Source organism: Palaemon carinicauda, chromosome 24, assembly GCF_036898095.1.
Source record: "Palaemon carinicauda isolate YSFRI2023 chromosome 24, ASM3689809v2, whole genome shotgun sequence".
NCBI lineage: Eukaryota > Metazoa > Arthropoda > Malacostraca > Decapoda > Palaemonidae > Palaemon > Palaemon carinicauda.
Window position 1 is genome coordinate 65,913,094 of NC_090748.1, and position 14,089 is coordinate 65,927,182.

The following is a 14,089-nucleotide window of genomic DNA, read 5'->3' on the forward strand; positions in this document are numbered from 1 at the left end:
CGTTTGTACGAAAACCCCCTCTAGCAACGTCTCCCATCGATCTCTCTCCCAGGTACAGAGAGGAAGACAAGAGACGAGCATTGAAACAGGAAGTGTCTCTCTTACTAGAAAAGGGAGCGGTAGTCAAAGTCCTGGACCATCAAACCCCGGGCTTCTACAACCGTCTCTTCTTAGTGTCAAAGAAGACAGGAGGGTGGAGGCCGGTGCTAGACGTCAGTGCGCTGAATGTCTTTGTCACAAAGCAGACGTTCTCCATGGAGACCACAAAGTCCGTTCTAGCAGCGGTCAGAAGGGAAGACTGGATGGTCTCTTTAGACCTAAGGGACGCATACTTCCACGTCCCCATCCACCCAGACTCCCAACCTTTTCTGAGATTTGTTTACGAAAAGGTTGTCTATCAGTTTCAAGCCCTGTGCTTTGGCCTAAGCACAGCTCCTCTTGTGTTTACGAGGCTGATGAGGAATGTAGCCAAATTCCTTCATTTAGCGGACATCCGAGCCTCCCTCTATTTGGACGACTGGCTTCTAAGAGCTTCTTCCAGTCGTCGCTGTCTGAAGGATCTAAAGTGGACTCTAGATCTGACCAAGGAATTGGGTCTCCTTGTCAATTTGGAAAAGTCTCAAGTGGTCCCATCCCAAACTATTGTGTGTTTAGGGATGGAGATTCACAGTCTAGCTTTTCGGGCTTTTCCGTCGGCCCCCAGAACAAGCCAAGCCCAGTTATGCATCCAGAACATGCTGAAGAAGGAACGATGTTCAGTCAGGCAGTGGATGAGTCTGATAGGGACCCTATCATCCCTGGAACAGTTCGTGTCGTTAGGAAGACTACACCTCCGTCCTCTTCAATATCACCTAGCTTTTTACTGGAAAAAGGACAAGACGCTAGAAGCGGTCTCGATCCCCATTTCCGAGAAGATGAAGTCTTGCCTGACATGGTGGAAGGACAGTATCAGCCTCAGAGAGGGTCTGCCCCTGGCTGTTCAGACTCCCAACCACGTTCTCTTCTCGGACGCATCGGACATAGGCTGGGGCGCGACATTAGACGGTCGTGAATGCTCGGGAATTTGGAACTCAAGTCAAAGGACAATGCATATCAACTGCAAGGAGCTACTGGCAGTTCATCTGGCCTTGAAAAGCTTCAAGTCTCTCCTTCAAGGCAAAGTGGTGGAGGTGAACTCGGACAACACCACGGCTTTGGCGTACATCTCCAAGCAAGGAGGGACCCACTCTATGAACGTTGTACGAGATTGCAAGGGACCTCCTCACCTGGTCAAAAGGTCTAAACATTTCGCTAGTAACGAGGTTCATCCAAGGCAACTTGAATGTCATGGCAGATTGTCTCAGTCGGAAGGGACAAATCATTCCAACAGAATGGACCCTCCACAAGGATGTGTGCAAGAGACTTTGGGCCACATGGGGCCAGCCAACCATAGATCTCTTCGCAACCTCGATGACCAAGAGGCTCCCAATATATTGCTCACCAATCCCGGACCCAGCAGCAGTTCATATAGATGCCTTTCTCCTAGATTGGTCACATCTAGACCTATATGCATTCCCTCCGTTCAAGCTTGTCAACAAGGTACTGCAGAAGTTCGCCTCTCACGAAGGGACAAGGTTGACGTTAGTTGCTCCCCTCTGGCCCGCGAGAGAATGGTTCACCGAGGTACTTCGATGGCTAGTGGACGTTCCCAGAACTCTTCCTCTAAGGGTGGACCTTCTACGTCAGCCACACGTAAAGAAGGTACACCAAGGCCTCCACGCTCTTCGTCTGACTGCCTTCAGACTATCGAAAGACTCTCGAGAGCTAGAGGCTTTTCGAAGGAGGCAGCCAGGGCGATTGCTAGAGCAAGGAGGACATCCACCCTTAGAGTCTACCAATCGAAGTGGGAAGTCTTCCGAAACTGGTGCAAGTCAGTATCTGTATCCTCGACCAGTACATCTGTAACTCAAATAGCTGACTTCCTTTTATACCTGAGGAAAGAACGATCTCTTTCAGCTCCCACTATCAAGGGTTACAGAAGCATGTTGGCATCAGTCTTCCGTCACAGAAGCTTAGATCTTCCCAACAATAAAGATCTACAGGACCTCCTTAAGCCTTTTGAGACCACGAAGGAGCGTCGTTTGGCTACACCTGGTTGGAATTTAGACGTGGTACTAAGATTCCTCATGTCAGAAAGGTTCGAGCCGCTACAATCAGCCTCCCTTAAAGATCTCACCTTAAAGACTCTTTTCCTGGTTTGCTTAGCCACAGCTAAAAGAGTCAGTGAGATTCACGCCTTCAGCAGGAACATCGGATTTTCATCTGAAACGGCTACATGTTCTCTACAACTTGGTTTTCTAGCCAAAAACGAGCTACCTTCTCGTCCTTGGCCGCAATCGTTCGATATTCCAAGCCTATCGAATATGGTTGGAAATGAACTAGAAAGAGTCTTATGCCCTGTGAGAGCTCTTAAGTTCTATTTAAGACGAACTAAACCTTTACGAGGCCAGTCAGAAGCTTTATGGTGTTCAGTTAAGAAACCATCTTTGCCTATGTCAAAGAATGCTTTATCCTATTTTATCAGACTGTTAATACGAGAAGCTCATTCACATCTGAGTGAGGAAGACCAAGCTTTGCTGAAGGTAAGGACACATGAAGTTAGAGCTGTCGCAACTTCCGTGGCCTTTAAACAAAATAGATCTCTGCGAAGTATAATCGACGCAACCTATTGGAGAAGCAAGTCAGTGTTCGCGTCTTTTTATCTTAAGGATGTCCAGTCTCTTAACGAGGACTGCTACACTCTGGGACCATTCGTAGCAGCGAGTGCAGTAGTGGGTGAGGGCTCAACCACTACAATTCCCTAATTCCATAACCTTTTTAATCTTTCTCTTGAAATGTTTTTATTGTTGTTTTTGGGTTGTCCGGAAGGCTAAGAAGCCTTTCGCATCCTGGCTGATTTGGCGGGTGGTCAAAGTCATTTCTTGAGAAGCGCCTAGATTAGAGGTTTTGATGAGGTCCTGTTGTATGGGTTGCAACCCTTCATACTTCAGATCCTAGGGGTCGCTCAGCATCCTAAGAGGATCGCGAGGCTCCGTAAGGAAGACGTACTTAAAAAGGCAGAGTAATTGTTCAAGTCGACTTCCTTACCAGGTACCTATTTATTTTGTTTTTGTTATTTTGATAACTTCTAAAATGAAATAAAAATTCTTAGCTCATAATGATGTAAACATATTTTGCTGGTCTCTACCCACCCCCCTGGGTGTGAATCAGCTATTATAATCACCGGCTAAGTTAAATATTGAAAAATGTTATTTTGATAATAAAATAAATTTTTGAATATACTTACCCGGTGATTATAAATTAAAGGACCCTCCCTTCCTCCCCAATAGAGACGCAGTGGACCGAGGAGAAAATTGAGTTCTTTGTTTACAATGAGTACTGGGTATCTGGACGACAGATGGCGCTGTTGAAGTACACCCCCTACCTGTGTAGCGATCGCTGGCGAATTTTTTCCTTAGAGTTTTCTGTCGAGCAACAGAGTTGCAGCTATTATAATCACCGGGTAAGTATATTCAAAAATTTATTTTATTATCAAAATAACATTTTATTATGAAAATATCATTTTTAAATATAAAACTTACCCGCTGGTTATATAATGGCTGATTGACACCCATTGGTGGCGGGTCAGAGACAGCTGCATAATTGGAAATTCACTTAACAGTTACATAAACAACTTAAGCGGTTCTCACCTGATAAGGAAGCTGACAGCAATGCTCTGCCTCATTTTGTCTGCTATCCTGATTTAAAAAGGACTCTATATTTCTTGTGTTGTGCAATTCCTGGTATGTGGTAAATTAGTCTGTGACATTTAAGAATCATTATAAATAATAGTGCAAAGTGATGTTTATGTACAAATGTGAATATGTTATTTTGATAATAAAATAAATTTTTGAATATACTTACCCGGTGATTATAATAGCTGCAACTCTGTTGCTCGACAGAAAAACTCTACGGAAAAATTCGCCAGCGATCGCTACACAGGTAGGGGGTGTACTCAACAGCGCCATCTGTCGTTCAGATACCCATTACTCATTGTAAACAAAGAACTCAATTTTCTCCTCGGTCCACTGTGTCTCTATTGGGGAGGAAGGGAGGGTCCTTTAATTTATAATCACCGGGTAAGTATATTCAAAAATTTATTTTATTATCAAAATAACATTTTTCAATATTTAACTTAGCCGGTGATTATAATAGCTGATTCACACCCAGGGGGGTGGGTAGAGACCAGCAAAATATGTTTACATCATATGAGCTAAGAATTTTTATTTCATTTTAGAAGTTATCAAAATAACTAAACAAAATAAATAGGTACCTGGTAAGGAAGTCGACTTGAACAATTACTCTGCCTTTTTAAGTACGTCTTCCTTACGGAGCCTCGCGATCCTCTTAGGATGGTGAGCGACCCCTAGGAGCTGAAGTATCAAGGGTTGCAACCCATACAACAGGACCTCATCAAAACCTCTAATCTAGGCGCTTCTCAAGAAATGACTTTGACCACCCGCCAAATCAACTAGGATGCGAAAGGCTTCTTAGCCTTCCGGACAACCCAAAAACAACAATAAAAACATTTCAAGAGAAAGATTAAAAAGGTTATGGAATTATGGAATTGTAGTGGTTGAGCCCTCACCCACTACTGCACTCGTTGCTACGAATGGTCCCAGAGTGTAGCAGTTCTCGTAAAGAGACTGGACATCCTTAAGATAAAAAGACGTGAACACTGACTTGCTTTTCCAATAGGTTGCGTCGATTATACTTCGCAGAGATCTATTTTGTTTAAAGGCCACGGAAGTTGCGACAGCTCTAACTTCGTGTGTCCTTACCTTCAGCAAAGCTTGGTCTTCCTCACTCAGATGGGAATGAGCTTCTCGTATTAACAGTCTGATAAAATAGGATAAAGCATTCTTTGACATAGGCAAAGATGGTTTCTTAACTGAACACCATAAAGCTTCAGACGGGCCTCGTAAAGGTTTAGTTCGTTTTAAATAGAACTTAAGAGCTCTTACAGGGCATAAGACTCTTTCTAGTTCATTTCCAACCATACGATAAGCTTGGAATATCGAACGATTTTGGCCAAGGTCGAGAAGGCAGCTCGTTTTTGGCTAGAAAACCAAGTTGTAGAGAACATGTAGCCGTTTCAGATGAGAATCCGATGTTCTTGCTGAAGGCATGAATCTCACTGACTCTTTTAGCTGTGGCTAAGCATACCAGGAAAAGAGTCTTTAAGGTGAGATCTTTCAGGGAGGCTGATTGTAGCGGCTCGAACCTGTCTGACATAAGGAATCTTAGTACCACGTCTAAATTCCAACCAGGTGTAACCAAACGACGCTCCTTCGTGGTCTCAAAAGACTTAAGGAGGTCCTGTAGATCTTTATTGTTGGAAAGATCTAAGCCTCTGTGACGGAAGACTGATGCCAACATGCTTCTGTAACCCTTGATAGTGGGAGCTGAAAGAGATCGTTCTTTCCTCAGATATAAGAGGAAGTCAGCTATTTGAGTTACAGAGGTACTGGTCGAGGATACGGATACTGACTTGCACCAGTTTCGGAAGATTTCCCACTTCGATTGGTAGACTCTAAGGGTGGATGTTCTCCTTGCTCTAGCAATCGCTCTGGCTGCCTCCTTCGAAAAGCCTCTAGCTCTCGAGAGTCTTTCGATAGTCTGAAGGCAGTCAGACGAAGAGCGTGGAGGCCTTGGTGTACCTTCTTTACGTGTGGCTGACGTAGAAGGTCCACCCTTAGGGGAAGTGTTCTGGGAACATCTACTAGCCATCGAAGTACCTCGGTGAACCATTCTCTCGCGGGCCAGAGGGGAGCAACTAGCGTCAACCTTGTCCCTTCGTGAGAGGCGAACTTCTGCAGTACCTTGTTGACAATCTTGAACGGAGGGAATGCATATAGATCTAGATGTGACCAATCTAGGAGAAAGGCATCTATATGAACTGCTGCTGGGTCCGGGATTGGTGAGCAAAATATTGGGAGCCTCTTGGTCATCGAGGTTGCGAAGAGATCTATGGTTGGCTGGCCCCAGGTGGCCCAAAGTCTCTTGCATACATCCTTGTGGAGGGTCCATTCTGTTGGAATTATTTGTCCCTTCCGACTGAGACAATCTGCCATGACATTCAAGTTGCCTTGGATGAACCTCGTTACTAGTGATATGTTTAGACCTTTTGACCAGGTGTGGAGGTCCCTTGCGATCTCGTACAACGTCAGAGAGTAGGTCCCTCCTTGCTTGGAGATGTACGCCAAAGCCGTGGTGTTGTCCGAGTTCACCTCCACCACTTTGCCTTGAAGGAGAGACCTGAAGCTTTTCCAGGCCAGATGAACTGCCAGTAGCTCCTTGCAGTTGAAATGCATTGTCCTTTGACTCGAGTTCCATATCCCAGAGCATTCCCGACCGTCTAATGTCGCACCCCAGCCTACGTCCGATGCGTCCGAGAAGAGAACGTGGTTGGGAGTCTGAACAGCCAGGGGAAGACCCTCTCTTAGGTTGATATTGTCCTTTCACCAAGTCAGACAAGACTTTATCTTTTCGGAAACCGGGATCGAGACCGCTTCTAGCGTCTTGTCCTTTTTCCAGTGAAAAGCTAGATGGTATTGAAGAGGACGGAGATGTAGTCTTCCTAGTGACACAAATTGATCCACGGATGACAGTGTCCCTACCAGACTCATCCACAGCCTGACTGAGCAGCGTTCCTTCTTCAGCATCTTCTGGATGGATAGCAGGGCTGGGGGCTGATCGTCTTGTTGTTCAGCAACGTCCTCATCAGAGGGTTCCTCATCCGAAACTGAAGAGGAAACGGCAACGGAGTGGGCAACGTCTGGCTCGCTGAATCCGGTCGCACTGGTGGATGCGTGACGGAGCCGGACGCAATATCATGGAACTGCTGCACAGTCTGTGAACTGTCAACAACCATGGGTGCGCGAGGAAGCACAGCGTCAACCCGAGACTGTCTAGACCGTCTGGGTTGTGCAGTCAACACCCTACCGGGTTGTTGAGGTTGACGCACTGCGTCAAAACAAGTCACCTCTGCTGGTTGTTGAACGTCCTGAACGTCAACAACCACCTCCGAGCGTCGCTTAATGTCAACGCGCGGCTGGCAACCCACACTGGGTCGCATCGGTGGAGTAACCACCTCAACTGGCAGACGCGAGTAGGTTACCTCAGCGTCAACAGGGCGCACAACCGACCGGTTGGAAGGTTGTTGGCCAGAAGGTTCTTCTCCGCATTTAAGTCCTCTATCAAGGACGCAAGCTTGGACTGCATGTCTTGCAGCAAAGCCCATTTAGGGTCTACGGGAGCAGGTGTGGCAACAGACGGGGTTAGCGACTGAGGCGGAACCGTTTACCATCCCTGAAAGCCTTGTTATGCGTGACATAATAGTACAGCAAAACTTCAAAGGCTCGACAACAGCTGTGAAGTTGACCTGTAAACAACTTGGAGCGTCTCCTGGCTAGGCGCCAGGGAGAGTCTACCAGAATTGAGAAGTCTATCTGGGCAGAGGCATGAACTCCCAAGCCGAGAACTTCTCTCGTGTCATATCAGACTCTCGCTCTATAAACCAGTTTAAAAGAAGGGAAAGCAAAGGCTGTATCCCCCAAACTCCTCCTGGTGAAAAACCAGTCGCCTAGCCAACGTAACGCTCTCTAGGAGAGCGAGAGAGCACTAGCTTAAAAACAACGGCTTCGAAGTAGCTAGGCCTAGTGTAAGCTCTGACGTTTAGGCGAACGAGGAGCAGCAGTTACAAAAAGATCCGGACGAAGATCCTTAAAAAAATCATCATGATTTAATTAAAATCCATAGGAGGCTAAGCAGCTTTAGGCTCCTCTCCATCTGACAGAGTCCTCAAGGGAATATCAGTAGGAGGGAGAACAGCAACTTCCTCATCTACAGGAACCTTGTCCGATAAAAGCTGAGTCTCTCACTGGTGCATTAGTAGCGGACCAGAACGCAACGTCATGTAACTGCTTGACAGTCTGTGAACTGTCAACAACTGAACTGTCAACCACAACAGGTGCGTGAAGACGCACAGCGTCCACTCGAGACTGCTTTGACTGCCTAGACTGAGCAGTCAAAACAACTCTAGAATGCGGAGGTTGACGCACAGCGTCAAAACAAGTCAACTCCGATTGTTAGTGAACGTCTTGAACGTCAACAGGAGCATCAGCCAGTGGCCTAACGTCCAAATGCGGCTGAAAAACCACACGAGACCGCATCGAGTGTGGTTCTAAACAACCTGACTGACGTGACTAAGCTACGCCAACGTCAACAGTAAGCACAAAGGAACGTTAGGTTGGCTGAAAGCCAGGATATCGATGAGATAAACGGCTAGACTCAACGGACTAATCGGCAAAATAGTCTTCCATAAGGGAGGCAAGCATATACTGCATGTTTTGCCATACAACCCCTTAAGGATCAACGGAAATGGTTGTGGTAATAGACGAGGGTAACGTCTGTGACCGCAACACTTTGCCTACAAAAAAAGACTCTCGGAGTCTGTGTTACGCTTTTGTTAGGCGGCGAGCAGTTATCCGATGACTGCATAGGGTCAGAGCTGTCCTAATGGCTGTAACCAGGACGCTGGACCTGTCCTGAAAGGACTGACTTTCGCTTAAGGGCTTCGAAACCTTGTGACAGGTTTCTTATGCGAAAAGCCTACGGATGGCGAGGAGAAACAACGTCTCTCTCGTCTTATGGTAGGGGAGATCTTGGTAAGATACACCCGATACCATAGAGGGAAAACGTCTGCTCGTTGGTCAAGGCCTCTCGAACCCATAAGTCGTTTGACATTACTTCTCCCCTGGGCTTGGGAGCTTGTAAGAGGTCCCGGACTAGGTGAACGACAGGCACGAACAGACGAACCCTCGGACGCAACACTGTAACACTTTGCGCCTCGGACGCAACACTGTAACACTTTGCGCATATCACTTTATCACTTCGATTTTCTGTTTTGCACTTATTTCTACCTGAAACACGCAATTCTACCCTTCATTAAAAGGTAGTAATTGCGAAATTAGTCGTATAATGCAAGCTCATACCAGCAAAAAACAGAAAACATATTTTAAGATAAAAAGAAAAATCAGTGGCTGGGAAAGAGACTAAACACTAGTTCATATAACTACGTTTTCAATCTCTCACCGCACATAGCCTGGGGACGAGAATAAAAACCTAAAAACGTTTTATCCTTCCTCCCCGTACAGCGACTAGGGACGTGAGTAACACGAGAACAACGTTACCCGCTTGAACGGAACGTTTTCTCTCCTCTCTCTCCCTCCGTCTCTATCTCTCTCTCTCTTTCTCTCTTGATTTCGCACCTAAGAGAAGAGCCCAATTATATCTCGTCAAAAAAACATGTTATTTGACTAAAGGAAAAAACTGAAAGGTTTTTCAAATAAAAAGTTCCTTTAAATTAGAATTTAAAACATTTAAGCTAAGAAAGAATGAACAAAACGTCAGAATCGATTTACTCTTACTGCAAAGTGAAACCGTGATACACTCTCTCTCTATCGTAACGATAGAGCGCATGTTGAACGTCCTGAACGTCAACAACTGCGTAGCATAAAAAACTAAACGTTAGTTCATCTTTGAAAACAGTACGAAGACTATCAAAGAAATTCTTTCATAAAAAATTACATTTAAAAAGTTTTAAATCCTTAGCTCTTTAAAAGCTAAAGACGATATAAAGGGCTCAACGTTGATTAACTTCGGTTTCCAAGTTAGGACCGCCTACTCTCAGGAAAGGTCTATATAAACAAAGCATTAAAATTTATTTTTATATGTTTATAAAAAATGGAAAGTTAATCGAAGAGGCCTAATAAAGGCGGAGAGATATAAAATATATATAGGAAAATCTATAACGTGATAAGATAATTACTAAAAGCCTAAACACACTTCCGTCTAAGGGAAGGGTCGGCCATTTAAAAGTGAAAGAAAGTCCATACTCTCTTTGTCACCATAATTAAATCTATCCAAAACGAGTTCAAGTTTTAAGATGAAGATAAAACACCTGCATAGCGAAAGCTCAAAACTAGAATAGTGTACTTCACCAAATAGTTGTGAAAACAAATCCAGTTAGCAACAGCGAATTAGTAGGTCTTGCCGGTAGCCCGACAGAGAGAAAATTGAGTTCTTTGTTTACAATGAGTAATGGGTATCTGAACGACAGATGGCGCTGTTGAGTACACCCCCTACCTGTGTAGCGATCGCTGGCGAATTTTTCCGTAGAGTTTTTCTGTCGAGCAACAGAGTTGCAGCTATTATAATCACCGGCTAAGTTAAATATTGAAAAATTATATTTCTATGTTCCTAAGTTTTATTTTATTTAATTATGACTATTTATTATTTATAGGGTTGTGTGGTATTAAATGTAGTGTTGATAGTCAACGTTAATGTTTTCTTCATTATTCCGTCTTCTTTTAGTGTTGATAGTCAACGTTAATGTTTTCTTCATTATTCCGTCTTCTTTCAACAATTGGTATCAGAGCATTACGTTATCAACTGATACATCACAGCCCAGGAGGGCACAGCATATTGCTGCACAACCTTGAAATCATCAAGTCACAAATAACAGTCTGTCAACATTTCCATTCTTTAGTTTCGTGCCAGTTGGGGGTGCAATTAATTTTTTTAGCATTTTGGCAGTAGATTCTTAGAGATTTCTAGTGTACAAACCATTTAATGGTTAGTTTTTAATTGAGGGCAAAATATATATGGCCTAATGAGAGAAAAACGTCAGAGACGCTCGTTATAGGGACATTTCTGAAAATCCGATGCCAGGGGATGTAAGGCAAAATATTAGCAATGAATATTCTTCACCAGTGAAAGACCATGGTACAGAGGCTACGGCACTACTCATAACTAGAGAACAATGGTTTGATTTTGAAGTGTCCTTCTAGAAGAGCTGCTTACCATAGCTAAAGAGCCGCTTCTACCCATATCAAGAGTAAAGTGGCCACTAAACAATTACAGTGCAGTAGTTAACCCCTTGGGTGAAGGAGAATTGTTTGGTAATCGGTGTTGTCAGGGGTATGAGGACATAGGAGAGTATGAAAAGAACAATTACAGTGCAGTAGTTAACCCCTTAGGTGAAGAAGAATTGTTTGGTAATCTCAAGTGTTGTCAGGTGTATGAGGACAGGAGAATATGAAAAGAATATGTCAGACTATTCGGTGCATGTGTAGGCAAAGGGAAAATGAACCATAACCAAAGAGAAGGATCCAATGTAGTACTGTCTGGCCATCCAAAGGTAGTATCTCAATGTGTATTGGGATTTGAGCCAAAATGCTGGACACATACTGCACAAACCCTTTGTTACCTTCTACAGCGAGTCATGCAAGGCACACTAAATAGTCACTCCTTATGGGCATCTAATGTACAGTATGTAATAGGAGGACATTATAAGGATGAAATATAAATTTTCATGGATTGGGTACACTTTTTCCTACAGCAGTTGGTTCCTTGTTTTAACTTCTTACTCTATTCAACACTTGGTTGTTTACAGTTTATGCATCAGTTTTTGTAAGATTGGATTGGATTAGATTTATGAATCTGAGTTATATATCCTCGTGGTGGGGCCTGATAGGCTATTCAGTACCCAAATGAAGTGAGGAAAAACCATGTAGTTACAATATGATGTTAAATTTAAAAGAGGCTCGACAGCAAGATGGAAGGAGTAAAACGGGAGTGGAGATAAAGTAATAAGATATAAAGCAATAACAGCTAGGGCCAAAGGAATACTCCAAAGACCCTTAAATAATGCTGACAGTCCACCTTATGAGGTACACTGAATGGACATTTCTAGTAGGCTCCAGAGCTGTTATGCGCCCACAGTTTCACTCTAAATTCCTTTTATCGATTCCTTATTTATTTCATATAATTCATCTTTTCTACATTCCAAGTTACTCATTGTGAGGAAAGGATATCACAGAAAACTAATCTGAGGACTAAAATTTATTTTCAAACATGAAAACCAGTACAAAAAACTTACAATCATACGAGCAATAAACTTACTGTTCATTAAGAGGGTGAAAATGTGAAAACATTCATACCTTACGTGAAATGACAGGACACCATTCTGTAATTAACATGTTTTCCACATCATAATGATTACTTCCTGTTGGATATATAAACATTTAAAAACATCATTCACAGAATGCAAACAGTCATACTTGACAGAACACAAGATGGATAAACTTAAGATATATCACCACATGCCAGTAAAGCTTTTAAACAATCCCATTTCTACACCAACATACATTTCTGCATAAAGAACATAATATTTTTGTCTGCCAACAAATGACAAAACGAATAATGTAATACAGCTGAACAGTGATGTGCATTCATAACTCCAAAAAAATTGGGAAATACATAAACTAAGAGTATCAGTACATGGAAAGTACTCTCCATAGTATTTACACTACTGTACACATATCTCTACCGACGACTAGTACCACCAAAGCCAGAGGCTGTGCGCGTTCCAGTACTGCCTCCACCGCCCCAGCCTCCACCGCCGCCACCGGTGGTCCAGCCCCCACCACCTCCGCCACCACCAAAGAGGCCTCCTGCTCTACGGGGTTGATGGTAGCCTCCATAACCATAGTTCTGATAATGCTGATTGCCTCTGTTACCAAACATATAGCCAAGTAATCCTCCAGCAGCTGCACCTGTCCAGAAACCACCTGCACCACCTGCCCCTCCGCCTCCAGCATTGGCTCCACGGTTCCTGCAGGACGCATTCCCGTCTGCATAGTTTCCACCTGGGTAATTACCATGCTGATTGTTACCACCCTGTCCAAACCATCCATAGCCTGGTCCCCCACCACCACCACCACCACCACCTGCTGGATAATCATCTGACGTTGAACTATAGGCATCCTGTCCAGCATGACGCGATGATCCACAACATGTCTTGTAGAAGGCCCACATCATCAAGGCAGCAGCAACAAAGACAATTATATCTGACAGAGTGCTTGCCCATGAGAGTTTGCTACTTTTGTAAGTTTGATAGGAATTTCCATTTCCAGACGATCCTGAATAACTAAAGCCATAGTTGTCACTACCATAATAATTGTGTCCTTTTTGTTGGTTAAGGCCTTCCTTGGTGTAGTCCAAACTGTAACGCAATCCGCAAGAACCACGCAAGACGTAAGGATCATCTTTATGACTGTAACCTTCACAGGAGACTTCAATCTCACCAAACCTGCAAGAAAAAAAGTACAGTACATTAAATTTACAATCAATATTTATATTGCTAAATTTTATTTATACCTGGTCCCTTAACCCCTTTGCTACGATGACGTCGAAACATACCAGGTGAAATAAAAGATGACATCTGGATACGTCATTTACAAATATGAACCCTATGGAGGTTCAAATCTTGTATATTCTATAAAAAAAAGTATAGCACATGGTCGTATATCACACAGTTCACACTCGGTAAATTTCACTAAAAATCTTCTCCTCTCCCTGATAATAGCCCCTCCTCCTTTCTTCAGCCAACCAACAAAATCTTTGGGATTCTAGCCTTTATTTCTGATTGTGCAAGAGCTATTTTAGTCTGTTTTTATGTTACCATATGTCATCACACTCTCTCTACCCAATGGTGACATTCCTTACCTGTGGCATTGCTCAAACCTTCCCCCTGACACCCTCTACTTAAACATGTAGGGATCCTCACATCTCGCCCCACCACCAACTGGAACACTCGCAATTCTAATACTTATTCATAGTTTATGAAAGGTCTATTTTAGTGTACAGTATTTCTATGTTGGCATACCTGCTCAAATCACACAGAAAGTACTATGTAGCATTCTTCAATTCTCCGCCTCTGACTCCCCCCCCCCCCCCCCCCCAACATCACCAAAACATTTTACTAGTAATGCAAGTTGTTGACGCACACCAAAATCTGTCTTTTTCTTGTTCTATTCCTTTTTCTCAACTATCATTTCTACAAAATATCATCTTCATGTCTTACATATTTCATAATAGTATTGTTCATTGTTTTCTCGAGTAAAAGTTAGTCTACTGTCATCATTTCCATTTATTGACATTCTAA

The 14,089-nt window shown here is 43.6% G+C and overlaps 1 protein-coding gene across 1 annotated transcript in view; it reads right to left on the reverse strand.

Annotated features, from left to right (window-relative positions):
* Nucleotides 1-11,972: 11,972 nt before the first annotated feature.
* LOC137618134 (store-operated calcium entry-associated regulatory factor-like) overlaps nucleotides 11,973-14,089 on the reverse strand; it is a 53,260-nt gene continuing 51,143 nt past the window's right edge. The window contains exon 4 of the mRNA XM_068348158.1: nucleotides 11,973-13,234. Coding sequence (XP_068204259.1) covers nucleotides 12,469-13,234 — 766 coding nt within the window. The 3' untranslated portion in view covers nucleotides 11,973-12,468. The remainder of the gene's footprint in view (nucleotides 13,235-14,089) is intronic.